The following is a 16,758-nucleotide window of genomic DNA, read 5'->3' on the forward strand; positions in this document are numbered from 1 at the left end:
TGCCTGTAAGCATCTTCAGTAATCCCAATCCACTGGAATGCTGGGAGTTTAAAAGTCTGCAGTTACTCACACAATCAGCTCTGTGTACATAGTGGGCTGGGTCCTGGCTACTCTTGGGGCACACTGAATATGCACAAAAGAGAAGAAGGGGTACACAAAATATGCACAAAATAGAAGCAACGAGTGCGCACCCGTGCCAGATTTACCTATTGGCTTGGCAGGCTGAAACCTAGGGCCTCAAAATCTAAGGGGCCTCCAGCCAAGGTGTATAATATTTTGACACAGTCGTAGACCTTTCTTACACATGCTGTCATAATGAACCGTAATACTCTTCTCCAGCACAAATGGCCTTCCCCACCAGCAAACTGTATTTGAAACAGTATTCTAGTATTAGGAAAGACACTGACATTCTGCAAAAAGATGCAACCAAGAAACACTGAGGTAATCATCTTGCCTCCCCTCTTTTTCAATATCCAGCCTGACTCAGAGTCCAGAGAACTCAAAAGCTGGCACACCGTTCTGTGTCATTTCAGTCGGCCCTAATATTGCATGGCTTTTTGCTTCTTGCGGATTTCTGTTTTCCTGTACGAATCAGCACATGTGGCCTAGTTGGTGGGCAGTGATTTTGCAAAGTTACAAAAAAGCTAAGAAGTGCCAGGTCACTTCTTTTTGTATGAGCTGCTGTTCTTGCTGATTTGCTGCCAAGTGAACTAGAACTGACACTTGGACACACTTGAGAAGACGAGACAAGCATTCCCTTGACCTGTGATTGATGACCTTTACTGTGCTGAGAGGTGGCAACTCTGCAGACTCCAGGGTGCAATAAATTCTGCTGCTACAGTGGTTCAGGCAGCTGAGTCAAGGGGAATCATTTTGGATTCATGCAGAACTAATGCAGAGATTCAGCCACATAAAAATTGGGAAACAGGATCACATGCACTTCCTTTCCCAGCCACTGGTTTCAAATTTCTTTTGCCAGTGTTAATCATGGTTAAGCATTACATTTTTATTTATTTAGGTATTTATACTCCACATTTCTCCTAAATAGGGATCCAAAGAGGCTTACATCATTCTCCCCGCCCCTGTAACAATGCTGTGAGGTCCATTAGGCTGAGAGCTCAAGGTCACCCAGCAAGTTTCTGTGGCTTAATGAGGATTCACTTCTAGGTATCAGATCTTAAGTCTTTCACTCTAAGCAAACACAATACTGGGCCTCATTACAAGGAAAGTAACAGTGATCACAGTTAACCAGGCTTCCTTCTGAATAAACAGTAGAAACCAAGGTCATTTAAGCACAGGGCTTCTCCGCACAGCAAGCCTACCTTCTTGTCGGGGCAGATTTCCAGTTAAGAAACATATTCACTCCATTATCAGGATGTGAATTTCATTTACGTAGCAGTCCCAACACCACTGCCTTTTTGATGGGTGGAAGAATGAATCTTCCCGACTTGGGCAAATGGTGACCTTTTCCTCCTATTTGCCAGGGTTCCGAACCTGAACAAGTGCGCCATGCCTGCCTCAGATTTGTTGAAGTCCTCCCTCCCCATTTTTTCAATCCCATGATGTCCTTTCCCTCTGCCTGAAAAGGAGGGGGCATTACTTGGCTCTCTTCACATGCATGAGCTAGCAATCAGATAGATGGATGGATGGATGGATGGATGGATGGATGGATGGATGGATGGATGGATGGATGGATGGATGGATGGATGGATGGATGGATGGATGGATGGATGGATGGATGGATGGATGGATGGATGGCCGGATGGATGGATGGATGGATGGATGGATGGATGGATGGATGGATGGATGGATGGATGGATGGATGGATGGATGGATGGATGGATGGATGGATGGATGGATGGATGGATGGATGGATGGATGGATGGATGGATGGAAACTCAGGCCATCAAAAGCCAAATCCTCTGCAAAGTGTAACTGCCACCTCGCAGCATATGTTGGGGAAAAGGAGAGGGAAAAGTGGGGAAAGAGGAGTGCTTAACTGATCTGGGGGGGTGGGTGGGGGGGGAAGCTTCGGAATGAAATACAAGCCAGTGAGGAGTCATCAGTGCATAAATGGGCCAAAGATTTTAAACTGGTTAGCAACCCCAGTGCTGATGTAATGTTCAACTGCACTTATAGCCAACCAGGGAAAGATAGACTACAAGGGAACATATGCCCCAATAGCCTCTTCCTAATTTCTTAACAATTTGACTTTTCCACCCCTACCTGAAGCCTGAAAGAACACAGTTCACTATCTCAGCTGTCTTTGTGTGACACAGACCTGAGACACGCACATACACTCCCCAATGTTGTTAGGATCCTAACAGCCTCCTTTATGGGAATCCTGTTTCAAAGTGTATCACATTTCCAACCCAGCAGGAAAGCAGAAGTTAAGCTCATCTGTGAAAGGCACCTGCTATGACTGAAGCACAATCAGTCAGTGACAGAACGCTTGTGAGCAAGAGCCTAGCATAAGAGTGAGACAGCCAAGGAAGGCCCTTTGCCCTGGCAATCAGAAGCATAACTGCCGCTTTTCAGGCAAAGAAAAGCCTCGAGGAATCTAGATACGGAGGAGACTGAGCCTTCCTCCATGTGTTGAAGTAGCTGGCATAGTTCATGCTCTGTTCTACGCCAATCCAACAAGAAAGGGGGGCACCGTTGTGTCTCTGCAACTGGCTTTGTATTTCAGTGGCCCAGCCAAGACAATATGGGATCTTGTGCAAAGCTAGTACACTCCAGACTCTCCCAGGCTGCTCCCACAACCCACCAAATTCTGCCCATACCCTACATCAGTCATATTTTGCAGAGCAGGATACCAATGTCACTTGTAGAGATACCCATTTCTCTGCAGGTGTATACGACCTTTCCTTCAAGACAACACACCTTGAGGTTGAAAGGGAAAGTAGATTCTCCAGCTGCATGCAGTCCCAAGAGCACGCAGAGCTACTCAGACAGAAAAGGACACATCAGCAGCAATGACTGCCTTGCAGATAAGCCTACAAAAATAAGGAGTCCACCTGTAAGCCTTTCCTACCCACACGGACAAACAAGGCTTCTAGTTACCTGTAGACAACCCTTGCATGTTGCAGGTGAACAACCTAGTCACTGTTAGCAAGCCTGAGCAACTGGGTACTACAGCACTAAAGCACGGTGAAGGCACTCTTCACACTTCTGTAAACAAATGATTCAGCAATGAGTCTTCTCCTGTGTCATTTTAAAAGTGCTTTGAATGTTATGTCTTTCTCTTTAAATAGCCACTGCTGATTATCTCTGCTTCAGGCTGGATTGACTAAATCTGCTGTTTATCCACTAATTCCTTTGAAAAACTCCTCCACTGAGGTTTTCCCCCCCTATTTCTTTTGTCCTGGAGAAGAAGAATCAACATTCTGGCAAAATCACTGCTCCCAAATTCTCAGCTATTTCAAGACTCAGAAATTAAATGACAGTTTTGGTTCCTTCTCAGAACTATAGCTGTGTCTACAGTGGGAAGAAGCTCCGTAGCATCTGCTAAGGTTTCTCCGTTTATTTTACATCACACTTGAGAGAGCCAATGCAGAGCAGTGGCTAAAAGATTGAACTACAGATCAGGAAACGCTGGGCTTTAAGTGTTCCCTGAACTCACTACATGATTTTCAGCAAACCCTTCTCACCTCTCTCCCACCCCTAAAACAAAGAAAACAATAGTGGCCGACCTTAAAGGGTCTTTGTGCAAATTACAAGAAGAAGAGTTTGGATTTATATCCCCCCTTTCTCTCCTGTAGGAGACTCAAAGGGGCTTACAATCTCCTGGCCCTTCCCCCCTCACAACAAACACCCTGTGAGGTAGGTGGGGCTGAGAGAGCTCTGAGAAGCTGTGACTAGCCCAAGGTCACCCAGCTGGCGTGTGTGGGAGTCTAAAGGCTAATCTGAATTCCCCAGATAAGCCTCCACAGCTCAGGCGGCAGAGCGGAGAATCAAACCCGGTTACTCCAGATTAGACACACGAGCTCTTAACCTCCTAAGCCACTGCTGCTCCGGTGATCATGTGTATAAGAATGGAGCCCTGTGGTTCAGAGTGGCAAACTGCAATTATGCAGTCAAAGCTCTGCTCATGACCTGAGTTTGATCCAGGAGAAAGTCAGGTTTGCTTAGCTGGCTCAAGGTTGGCTCAGCCTTCCATCCTTTCAAGGTTGGTAGAATGAGTGTTCGGCTCTCTGGGCGTACAGTGCTGATGAATGGGAAGGCAATGGCCAAACACCCCGTTAGCAGTCTGCCTAGTAAACGTGGCAATCTGACAATTCCTCGTGAGTCAGTCAATGATCCGGTGCTTGCACAGGGACTACCTCTACCTTTAATGTATGTAAAGTGCTTCAAACTCTCCCATAAGCTGCAAATGAAATGTGTTAACATTACAGTTATATCTCCAAGAAGATGAGGGCAACTTATGCGGAATTTCCCATTTCAACCTCACGCGAACTCTCTAAGGTGGGTTAGACTGGAAGCAAGGGGGGGGGGGTTCCAAAGAAAATAGGGAAGAAGTATTTGAAAGAACCATTGTTGTATGTACATTCATCTCATGTTGGTCAAACAGGCTTGTTTGCACTCTTTCCAAAGCCTATAAAATCTCTCTGACCTGAGGAGACATTGGGGGAAAAAACAGAAGTGTACACTGGAGTCATAATCTCTCTCAAAGATCTTTGAATGTTCTGGAAAAAAAGAGTATTGTCTGTCTCTGGTCTTAGGCTTAAAGATAACCCAGTGTCACCTGTAAGTTCTCATGGCTCAGCAGGAATTCAAACCCATCCCCCACCCACCCCACCCTGGTCCCAACCTAACACTCTTGCCACAATGCACCACAAGTGGCTTTCCTTGTAGCAGTGGTTCTTAAACTTTTTGAAAGGGGACCCTCTTCAAAAATTACTTCACATTTGAGAAGCCACTAGCCAATCCACCACCACTCCTCTCCCCAGGATAAAACATATAAATGTATAGCGTTACCAGGCAACAGGCTGTATTTCGTGGTCATGCGGCACCTTATGCATGGGCAAACCCCCATCCGCCACTGAGTTTCCCACAGTATCCAATCCCTTGCTCAGCCTGTTCCTGCTCCTCCCCTCCTGGCCTTGCCACCCCATTTGGTAGTCTGACCCCTGACCCACTGACTCGCAGAGCTCCATCCTGTGTTATCAGCTCCTTTGTGCACATTTTGCCCCTAGTGCCCAGACTTCAACACTGTCATTCCTTCATGGCCGTAGCTTGTCAAAGTGACAGTATGGGCTGATTCAGAGGGCTACACACCTTGGACCCAGAGCACCTTTGGCCCAGCACTTCTGACCGTCACATACTAGACATACTTCACACCAGGTTGGACTTGTCAGTCTACAGCACTTATATGCTACCAAGCCAAACTGAGAACAGACCCAAGCCATTCATTTGCCCCACGTTGCATGGCTGGCATCAATGCCAAGAGGACATTTTACACACCAGATGCACCTGGTGAATAGGAAGGTGAAGGGTTGACACTGATGGAGCATAAATGCTGGCTCTACTGGGTTGCCCAGGAGGACAAGCCTGCTGGAATTCAAACACTGACATAGAAGGCAGGACTTAAGTGGCTCCTTTTCCTAACCACTGGCAGCTGACGCCCACTTAGGGTGCCGTTTCACTCTCCTTGCCCTGGGCCTATTGATAAGAAGGTGTTGGAAAGAGGAAGAGAGTGAGCAATCAAGTCTCATGCCACAATGTGGCAGTGGCAACAGATTGCCCCATCACACTTCCTCCTAAAGCAATCCTGTGCCTTTCAGGCTGGGTGGGGACAAGTCCCCAAATAGCAGAACTGGAACGACTAGCCATGGATGCCCCAAACTCTGTGATGGGTTCAGAGCTGGCATGACGTGGGACGTTGAAGTCACTAGATAGCCTTGATGAGCAACTCTCTTTCGGCACCCCTTTGCAATGTGAGGAGTAACCTTATTGGTCTACCTTACAGGGTTATTGTAAAGGTAATCCCCTGTGCAAGCACTGAGTCATTACTGACCCATGGGGTGGCATCACATTAAGACATTTGCCAGGTAACTGTGCTAATGGGGTGATTCACCATTGCCTCCATCAGTTGGCTACACTCTACCCCCGGCCAACTGGATACTCATTTTACCAACCTTTGAAGGATGGAATGCTGTGATCACCTTGTCGGCTACCTGAGACAAAATACTGCTGGGATAGAACTCAGGTCACGAGCAAAGCTATTGCAGAGAGTCATTTATCAGAAGCCCTTTGGCTTATCCTAATAGGCCAGGGAATCCTTACACTGGACTGCCGTGAAGCACAATCTTAACTACTGAAAAGGAATGTATTTGGAGTGGCTGCATGTCTGCCTCGCCTAATTCAAGATTGCACAATCCAATAACTCAAGACAGTGGAAAAATCCACCCCCCCTCCTAAAAGCTCAGGCCTCCGGTGGAGAGCAAATGATCCATGTCTACACTCGAGATTACAATTAATACAGCTTCTTTCTTTGTGCCCCACAGTGGCTGAGGGAAAGCGGCAGGTCACCACAGGGTTTCATTTCCCCTTCTCCAAAGCAGGATGAGTGGCCCTGCCCTCCGGTGCCTGTGCCGTTAACTGGAATCCTAAGCAAAGTTACATCCTTCTAAATCAATTGAAATCAAGAGCTGGGGCAGACAGAGCAGTACACGGAGTCCTCCCCACACTCAAAGCAAATATATTCCTAAGCAACTAGCCCTAAAGGAGAAAATCCAGTTGTTTTACACTGATGCTCCTAGAAAGACAGAAGGATTGATGCTGAGAGAGAGAAACAGATGCAAAAGCTACTGGAGAGCAGGGCTACTTTCTAGAGTAAAAGGCAACGCTGCTCAGGTCTTCAGGGAAGCTATGCTCCAGTCCAGAATCCAATCCTGTCATCGGCAAACACTGGGGAGAGCACTTATTATGGCTGTTTCCTGGAGAAAGGAAATACACTTTGCATATGGTTTATTAGTACTCCTCTCTTGCATTATCTCCTTTACGTGCTTCAAGGCTGCATCTGGTCTACTGAACATTCCGTTCTGCCACCATAACCCAGCCAATCAGTACCAGAGGCTTCTCTGCCATGCAACACAATACAATAATACAGAGGTATCTTTCTAATAGGTTACACACCCCTCCAGAAAGCATGGAGGAATAGTTTCCAACTCCATTTCACAGATTTACAACATCTACTTTCTTCTGAGGTTTCAAAAACAAGAACTACTAATGAAAAACATAATAGTAAAGCACAGCACAGATAGTCAAACCACACAACGCAGCCAGACATGACAGTGATGTGGAATCCTTTAAACCTAACGGAACTCTTTAAGTTTGCAAAACAAAACCCCTCCTTTTAAAAAAACCCTTTCTGATTTGTGGAAAAGAAAGGCTAACTTGAGGGTGAAGCCCCTAAGATCTATGAGCAGAATTTGCAATAAACCAGTAGCGTTCAGAGAACATTTGAAGTTGTAATCCCAAATGGGGAATGAAAATTGGCAGTCACCAGCTAGCCCAGTCACAAAGCTGGTGAAGGAAAGGAGGGAAACAGGGAAGCTGACGTCAGTAGGAAGGTACAGAGGAAGAAAACGGGACTTCCCTTCCCCATGCGACTCTGGAAGATCCCCTCTTGGAAGGGGAGGAAATGGGGGAATACTTGCTAGGTAACAGGAGTTAATATCTAGCTGATGTTGCTCTCCTCCTACTGTATAGGTCCGTGGTGGCGAACCTTTGGCACTCCAGATGTTATGGACTACAATTCCCATCAGCCCCTGCTAGCATGACCAATTGGCCATGCTGGCAGGGGCTGATGGGAATTGTAGTCCATAACATCTGGAGTGCCAAAGGTTTGCCAACACTGCTATAAGTACTGAGGGCCTGGAGGCTCTCTGAGGCATGTGCCCTTGGGCCAAGAGTCAAAGGGCTCTTGTCCTTCAGCTCTGGGCCTCTGGGTTCCAGTCTTCATCTAGCACAGGGGTAGGGAACCTGCGGCTCTCCAGATGTTCAGGAACTACAATTCAGAGGCTGATGGGAAATGTAGTTCCTGAACATCTGGAGAGCCGCAGGTTCCCTACCCCTGATCTAGCAGGAAAACCAGTCAGGAGAGATAGAAAGACTTGCTCTGTACTCAGAATCCTCCCTTCCCCTTTTCTCTTGCTGGTGTCAATTGTATTTTCTCTTTGTTTATTGTAGGCCACTTTGGGTCCTTACTGGGGAGAAAAGAGAGATACAAATAAACAAACAAATAGTATATTCCTAACATGGAAACAGTCCAGGATAATGTGACATCGTATTCAGGATAAAAAACCCCTCCATGATGGAACCCTTGACTATTAGCCATCCCATATGCTTAGCAAGAGAAGAGATAGAAGAGAGCAGATGACAGAGGAAACAGCATAGTTTGAGATGAGCCAAAATTATGCAATGTTTCTGTCAATATTTTCAGCAATGTTGAAAGAAAAGCCTCCTATGTGATGATTTTTTAAACTCTAAAAAATTTGTCTAGGGAACCCAATTACTTCCTCCTTGCCTAAGGGAAGCCAGAACAGGCAATTTAGCCCAAATTCCCTCAACCTCATTTCCTATCCCAGGGCAGTTTAAAATTACAGCAGATGAGTTCCGACATCAGTAATAACCTGCACCATGGGTGGCCAAAGGGGTGGTCCACAAGCCAAAAACCATCCCTTCTCTTCAAGACTGTTTTAACTAGTTCCCAGAGGCCCTGCTGAATTTCAAGGAAAATACAGTAGGAACTGTGCTCCTGGTTTCACTCAGAAGGAAAATAAACTTGTTTTCAATTATTGTACAACAGGTAGCAGCTTTCTCTTTGGGTTTACTTAGTATGCAATACCCCAACTATGCCGATCGTACTTGCTCAATATCTGTGACTGTCCGCACTCTCATAAGTACACCGCCACCCCGCACACACCAGAGCTCTTCACAAGCTTGCCACATCTTTCTACCTTGATTTTATCCAATAACCTGAGATCTCTGCTCTCCTTCAGCCAGTCACTTCTCCCTCTTGGCCTTCAAATCCCCACCTCAAAATCATTTCCTTCCAAGAGCCTGTGTAATATAATGTATTGTAGTATAAAGTCTTGGACTAGGACAGGGGTAGGGAACCTGCGGCTCTCCAGATGTTCAGGAACTACAATTCCCATCAGCCTCTGTCAGCATGGCCAATTGGCCATGTTCCGACATCAGTAATAACCTGCACCATGGCCAATTGGCCATGCTGGTAGGGGCTGATGGGAATTGTAGTTCCTGAACATCTGGAGAGCCGCAGGTTCCCTACCCCTGGACTAGGATATGGAAAGCTCACATTTGAATTCCCCACTCCTTCATGGAAGTTTGCTGGGTGATCTTGGGCCAGTCACTCTCAGCCTAACTACCTCACAGGGTAGAACAACGTAAGCCACTGTGGGTCTCCATTGGGGAGAAAGAAGGGATATAAATAAAGTAAACAGATGATAAAACATTTGCCTTCAATCACAAAGTCCTTTCCCCCAAATGACATCAAACCCTCAATCTACAGTAATAAATCTGCCCCACCTTCCCTTTTCTGTAGAGTTCCCCCTCCACATCCCCCCACCCCCGTGAACACACCAGTGTCAACATTTTAAACTTCAAGCTCCTCAGGGTAGGGTGCGCTCTCTCTTCCATCATGTGTTGCTCTGCAAAGTGCAGGGTGAATTGATGGCACTCCACAGTAACAAAGGACAGCACTTTCATTATAGAGCTTGGCCATCTGCAAAAGTGACAGTCTATGTAGCAGAATGCATTTCTGGTCCTCGGAGGATGCAGCAGCCTCTGAGAATGATTAACTTCATGTCACCCAGAGAGCATCATCACAGCTGGGGATCTGAACTCAGGTCTCCCAGATCCTAGTCTGGCACTCTAGTTATTACCTTGCATAACAGTGAAGGTAGGAATATGGTGGTAGAAAATCAAGGTGCTAGAGTGGCCTGCATAATTTCAGACCTCGGGTAGAGAATCACTATGCATTAAAAATCCCCTGTCAAAAGAAAACAAGAGAGTAGGATCTTTCTTTTGCTAGGCTAGTTTTTCTACTTGGTTGGAGGCTTTTTTGATCCAAAGGAACAGAAAGTGGGAATTCATTACTTGAAGTCTAATGCAATACAGTCTATTGCTGTTTTTTTATTCTTTGTTTCTGTTATGTGTATCCCAGATACAAAGAAGGTGGCAGATTTATGAAGCAATAAAATGGATTGTAACATTTCTTATTACAGGCAGAAGGAGCCTTTTGTTAATGCACTTTTTACATCAAGAACTCCTTTCAAATATACACCCAGTCCAGCAGGTAACAGGTTAGGCTAGAGTTTTATATCCCTGAGGGCTCTTTTTAAGCTTGGAAGGAGTTTTGATCATAGGAGAGCATTCAAATGACATCATCTTCCTACACTCTGAGATGGTATAGTCGACTGTACCACCTTGGGGTTCTATCAACCCATTTTGTTGTATATGTAGATCATGTGGTAGGACATTCACTGAATATACACGTAAAGTGTCCCATGATGAATCAAATCACATCACGCTTCTAAGAGAAATGTTCTCCTGAACAAATCCTTAGATTAAATGAACATATTCCCAGAAGCACAAACACCATGGTCAGCAAACAGCACCTGGACATCTCAAGAAAGTTAAAGGCAGAAGTCCCAAACTTCTAATAGTAGCACTTTTTTTCTGAATTAAAATTAATGATATGATTCATTTGCATATTCAACAAGAATTGCTTTCAGAATAAGAATTAACACTCTCAGAAGAGCCCCCTTCCAGTGTTTCTGCATGTATCACTGCCCAGGACATTTCTCCTGACAAGAAAAAAAAAACTAGAGCAGTGACTCATGCAGAGGCTCAAAGCCCCCTCTGTGGGCAGGTAACTGTGCTTTATGTCTGCAATGGGAGTGACTGAATGATCAAGTCATACTAAAGCAGAGACGGCAGAATGAGGTGCCCCCCATTTCAAGGAAGCAAAGCCCGTGTAATGAAGCATGCAGAGTCACTGCAGGCAGACTCCTCTTTGGATGGTAATTTGAGCTCCCAGACAGTTTTGATCATCCACTGTAGGGTTATCAACCTCCGGATTGTGGCTGGAGATTTCCTGCTATTACAACTAATCTCCAGGTGACAGAGATCAGTTCACCTGGAGGAAAAAATGTGCTTTGAAAGGTGGACGGTATGGCAGTATAATCCATTGAAGTCCTCAAACCCCACCCTCTTCAGGTCCACCCCCAAAACCTCCAGGTATTTCCCAATCAGGAGTTGATAACTCACAGAAATTACAAGGATTAACTCTTCCTGCACTCAGGAAACAGAGTTTAAATGCCTTGTCAAATTAGAAATATTACAAGGGCAACAGCAACAGATTAAAAAAACCTTCTATTATTTAATTGCACATAAGCAGCTCCGTGCAAGTTCTAAAGCCTTGACTGTTTGCTTTCACTCACATACTTGATGAAGAGGGATCAGCGGTTCCTTCCAGTGGGAGATTGTGGGGGGGGGGGGGGCATCACCAAAACACAGCCTCTGCAGTTTCACTTTTGTTCCTAAATCAGTGTTAGCTTTTCAGCATACATCCCATGAAGCCAAGTTTAGATTGCAAACACAGGAAGAGGGCCCTGTGCTGATAAAAATGAAAAAGCACCTTTGCAGTGCATTTGTTTTTAATGCTACTTGTTGGAAACAACCACTGCCAAAGTGCCCGACCCAGTGGGAAATTCTCACAATTCCTGTTAAAATGAACAGGACTTGAACCAAAGCACCCTGGTCATTGCAATGGGGCTTGATAGAACGGAAAGTGCCTTGATACTGTGTAGCTAGAAGCATTCACACTTGTTTCCCACATAGACAGCATCCAGTGACAGAAAAAGTGACACACAGTAGCAGGACAGCTTTAAATCATTTTTGGCACTTCACACAGCTTCTTTCATCATCCCTTGTACTCTCTTTGGGATTCCCTCCAGAATTTCTTGGAAATCTCTCTGTGGCAGAGAAATCTGCCTATCAACAGTTTGACTGAAATACAGAAAGGGGTGGGGGAACCACAGAAGCTAGCTATGCTCATATATGACTATACAGGATTGCTGAAGACTACCCATGTGCCGGTGCTGTAGCTGCCCTTCTTATAAACTCCCAAAGCGATGTGCTTTTTGAAATGCCTCTCCTCCTTAAAACAGTCCCCGAGGCTTCATCGCTCCAGGTTCTCTTCTCAGTTATTATAGTCTAATGCTGGAGCGATACTTTCCTGGCCCTTCACCCGCTAATCTGGGCCAAGGCCGGAAGGATCTCATCTTGGAAGGATTTCATTTCTCACTTCCATCCTATTCATCCTTGCTAGCTTGTTTTCCTGTAAGGAAACTGTTGTACATCAAGCAGTCCTAAAATATCCCTGGAAAATCTTGGGATGTTTTTTTACAACAGCATGAAACGTTTGGCTGCGTGAATCAGGGTTATGTCCCTGATTCATAGCAGTCTGACACAACCATCAACTTGGGTGGCCCAATCAAAAGGTTTGTACGAAGCAGACATCATGGCCATTTTTCTTTAAATAAGACTGCAACACTAAGCACACTTGCTAAGTAAAGACCAACTGAACCCAATGAGAGTTACTTCTATGTAAATCAAACCAGAACTGAATTGCATAATCGACCCCACGAAACAAGCGAGCATGCTTATGCCAATGGACATTTCACATGTTACTTTGTATTGTGTGAATGAGACAAATGTTTTTGTGAACATGCTCATCATATAAGCAGACACACCAGAGAGCTAAAACTGGCTGCAATTCTCTGCTAGGTATACAGGGAATGACAAACCCATCAGATGCATGGTTCTAAGAATATGCCAGTCTAGTCCTAACAGATGAACGTTCAATGGGGAATTCACATCTCCTTACCCTTTTTGAATTCCTCCAACATGGCATCCAGCTTGGTATCATGGAAGACAAAATGGACTGGGTGATTGTAGAACTTTGTAATTGTTTTGAGTGTCGTACAGTCATCAGGATCTACAAAAGCCAAATCCTTCACATAAAGTATATCCACAATGTTGGACCGTTCCTCCTCATAGACAGGGATGCGGGTATACCCACTCTCCATGATCTCTGACATTGTATTGAAGTCCAATATGGCGTCACTGTTGATCATGAAACAGTCATGGAGTGGGGTCATGACATCCTCTACTGTCTTAGTCCTGAGCTCCAAAGCCCCCTGAATCATATTTAACTCCTCCTTCACCAAGTCATTGTAAGGCTCTGTTATCTTCAGCATCTCCACCAATTTCTCCCGGTTGTACACAGTGCCAATCTCCTGGCCAAGCACCCAGTCCAACATCTTGCTGATAGGAAAGGAGATGGGGAAAGTCAACAGCATGAAGAATTTTGTGAGAATGATGGTGTTGGCACCCACCGCCAAGCCGTGGCGGGAACACATGGCCTGTGGGACAATCTCCCCGAAGATGACAATGCCTGAGGTGGATGCTATGACAGCCCCCAGCCCAGAACCAATGAGGTCATCCAGCAGGATGGTGAGGGTGGTGTTGACCAGTACATTCCCCAAGAGCAGGGAACAAAGCAAGTAGTTGCCCTTCCGGCGGATGGGTTCGATTTTGCGGGCATAGCGCTTCTCCGTCTCCGTGCCACAGTTCTGCACAATGCGCAGCTCCATGGGGTCCAGGGCCATGAGGCCTAGGTTGAGGCCACTGAACATGCCCGAAAGCACCAGGAGGAGGACTATCAGGCAAATCTGAAGCCAGAGGGGCAGCAGTCGCGGCGCCTCCTCCAGCACTTGGATGAGAGCATCATTGCCTTCCATGCGCACCCGGGGCTGGCCAGGACCACTCTGGGTGCACAGCACATAGACCTTGGAATGCTCACCCTTGCGCAGTTTCTGGACCTTCACGGAGACCACGGCAGAGGTGTTCCGGATGTCGAGCACACCAGGTTCCACCTCCAGGTCCTGGGTCTTTTCGGGGCAGGTGGCATTTGCCCAGGCGAAGCTGGCGTTGGGCTTGGGCACTTCGGAGAAGGACACCATCTCGTAGACGCGGGCGTGCAGCCCCAACCCGTAGAGGCGAAGTTGAATGCTGCTGCCCTCCAGCACCCGGATAATGCCGAACTCCGGGATGTCAGGGATTGACTGGTTGGCGTCCTCCAGCCTGATGCCCAGGATCAAGGGGCCGCCGCAGACCGGAGGCTTCTGCGCGCCGGCAGCTTGCAAGAGCAGGCTGCAGAGGAGCACGAGCGGCGGCAGCAGCAGCAGCGGGGGTCCCCCGGCCTCGCCCCCTCCGGGCAGGCGCCCTCTCCAGCTCAGCGCCATGTTAGACTCGCCTGGGCGGCCGCTCGGCTCGCTCACTTTGCTCGCAGGCGCTCCAGCGCGGGGAGGGAGAGAGGGAGGGAGGAGGCACGCGCACGTCACGGCCTCACCTTCTTTGCATACGACACGCCCCCTCCCCGGCAGTCCTGGGGAGGTCCCGGGTTGGGCGGGGCGGGGTTGTTAAGGAGGCGCTGCAGGAGTTGGAGTCTGTTTGCATCGGTGGGCGCAGCGGGGCAAGAGGCCGGCGGAGGATTGCGCTTTAGGATAGGAGAGGCGCCCCCTGCGTTTTGAGGCGGGGGAGAAGGAATGCACCCCATACCTGCTGCTATGGGGCTGGTCGGTTGCTTCCTATTTCCCTGCACGAGATGGAGATTTCATGTCAGTTTCTGCTCTTCGTTTTGTGATCTGATTTGTGCATGTGTGTGATTTTCTCGTTTTCGATTGTTGATCTATCAGATCTCTACTCTGCTTCTGTACTGAGTGGAGAAGCACAGTGGAGATTTGGTAGTTGAATAACTAAAGGGGTGGGGGATGACTCAGAGTGGGGAGTCCGTGTAGAACTGGGACGGGTTTTTTCACCTCTGCGTGACCACTTGCGAAGACTCGCCGCCGGGCAGGCCTGTGTAGATTTGCTAGGGAGCTATTTGCAATTTCTGAGGAAACACGCAAAAAGAGTTGGGTTTCGGTGCTGCAGCAGGAGCTGAGCTGGGGTCTGTGTTCCGTTTCCACCGCTCACCCGAGCTGGTGATTTATTTATGTTTGACAAAACTCATATGTTTTTAAAAGCAGAGCGCTGAGAAGAGATTCGGTAGGTGCAGTTTTGTCATGAGCAGGGGTAGGGAACCTGCGGCTCGAGAGCCGCATGTGGCTCTTCTGCCCTTGCACTGTGGCTCCACGAGCCGAGCCGCCGGCCCCATCCTTGCTCGCCCTGCAGGCAGCAGGGCGGGCGCACCAACTGCCCACAGTCGGCTGGACCGCGCCGTGGGCTTCCCCTCTCGCCCGCCCCGTTGGAGCGGGGCAGGCGCTTTCCCGGCGGCCGGCAAGGCCGAGCCGCCAGCTTCATCCTTGCCCGCCCTGCAGGCAGTAGGGCAGGTGCATCCATGCGATTCTCAGAATAAGCGGAGTAAAAGGTAAAAAAACCCCAATATATATAGTGTTATCTTTATTTTAAATGTCAAAAATTATTTGCGGCTCCAAGTGTTTTCTTTTCCCGTGGAAAACGGGTCCAAATGGCTCTTTGAGTGTTAAAGGTTCCCTACCCCTGGTCATGAGCATCCCATCTAGCGGAGGAGAGGGGAGGCTTTACCTTACCTGGTAGTGGTCTGCCTAGCATCTAGCTACCAAGGGGTGTATGCATATACACAAGTATTCATGCCCAATTTAGAAGATTAACAAATGCTACGCCAGTTAACTTCTAGCGGGGGTCTGGGGATTTTCTGGAATTCCATCAGATCCCTAGATATCAGAGCTCTGTTCCCCTGGAGAAAATGACTGCCTTGGAAGTAGCCCCTACATCATTGTACCCTGCTGGTCCCTCCCCAGACTTCACCCCCAGATCTCCAGGAATTTTCCAACCTGGAGTTGGCAACCCTAGTTTGTGGGAAGCTTGCACTGCTGTCACTTCTCCCAAGCCACTCCCTGACTCCCCACTGCCCTTCTGGCCTGCTAGTCCCCTCTGGAGGGGGCTGCCTTTCCCTAAAGAATCTTCTCCAGGCTCAAATCTCCAAGGGATCTTTTACCTTTGTCTGGATCAGTTTCTGCTCTCCCTCTCCCCCATCCCAGCTCGTTAGTTGAGCTCTAATTATTCAGTAGTTTTAGAAGTTTTTTTAAAAAGTAAACACAATAATGGTAGGAAGGAGCAGAAAAACAACAGGTTTGATTCCCATTAAGTGCTCAGTCAGCAGCAATCAGTGTAGAAATTATTTAGCTTGGACAAGGAAACTTTCAAAAAGAATGCTTTGACCTAAGAACACGGGCATCAATCAAAGCTGGGGTTCAATATTGATTGTAGAAGTTTTAACTTTTAGCTGATTTTTTTAAAAAATAATCGTTATTGACTGCAAGTCTTTGACTACATATTTAAATAAGCTAATAGCTACTAAAGACCTGCACTTAAATGTGTGACAGGTTGTATTTGAATCATTATCTGAAACTCGTCCCTCCTTGCCATGTTGGCAACAGCACATTTATACTGAGTTTGATGAGGTTTTTCCAAAAGCCCACCTGACATTCCATTGAATGGCACCTTTTCCTTTCACCCCCGGCCTCACAGCTAGCAAGTGCTGGCTCTCCCAGACTGCCTTCAGCACCTAGTTCTTTAGGTCCCAAGGCTTTCTATGAGGTTTCCACCATCGCCAGTCTAATTTTATGTTCTCTGTTTTGTTCATTTCAAACATTTTAATACTGTCTTTCTGTCCAATCGGGA

At 47.1% G+C, this 16,758-nt stretch overlaps 1 protein-coding gene across 2 annotated transcripts in view; it reads right to left on the reverse strand.

Annotated features, from left to right (window-relative positions):
• The window catches only part of CNNM4 (cyclin and CBS domain divalent metal cation transport mediator 4), a 48,848-nt gene extending 34,489 nt beyond the window's left edge, over positions 1-14,359 (reverse strand). For both annotated transcript variants that reach the window (XM_048513279.1, XM_048513277.1), the window contains exon 1: positions 12,917-14,359. In XM_048513279.1, coding sequence (XP_048369236.1) covers positions 12,917-14,336 — 1,420 coding nt within the window. In that variant the 5' untranslated portion in view covers positions 14,337-14,359. The remainder of the gene's footprint in view (positions 1-12,916) is intronic.
• Between the last annotated feature and the right edge of the window lie 2,399 nt (positions 14,360-16,758).

This window comes from Sphaerodactylus townsendi, linkage group LG12 (genome assembly GCF_021028975.2).
Source record: "Sphaerodactylus townsendi isolate TG3544 linkage group LG12, MPM_Stown_v2.3, whole genome shotgun sequence".
In the NCBI taxonomy this organism is placed as follows: Eukaryota; Metazoa; Chordata; class Lepidosauria; order Squamata; family Sphaerodactylidae; genus Sphaerodactylus; species Sphaerodactylus townsendi.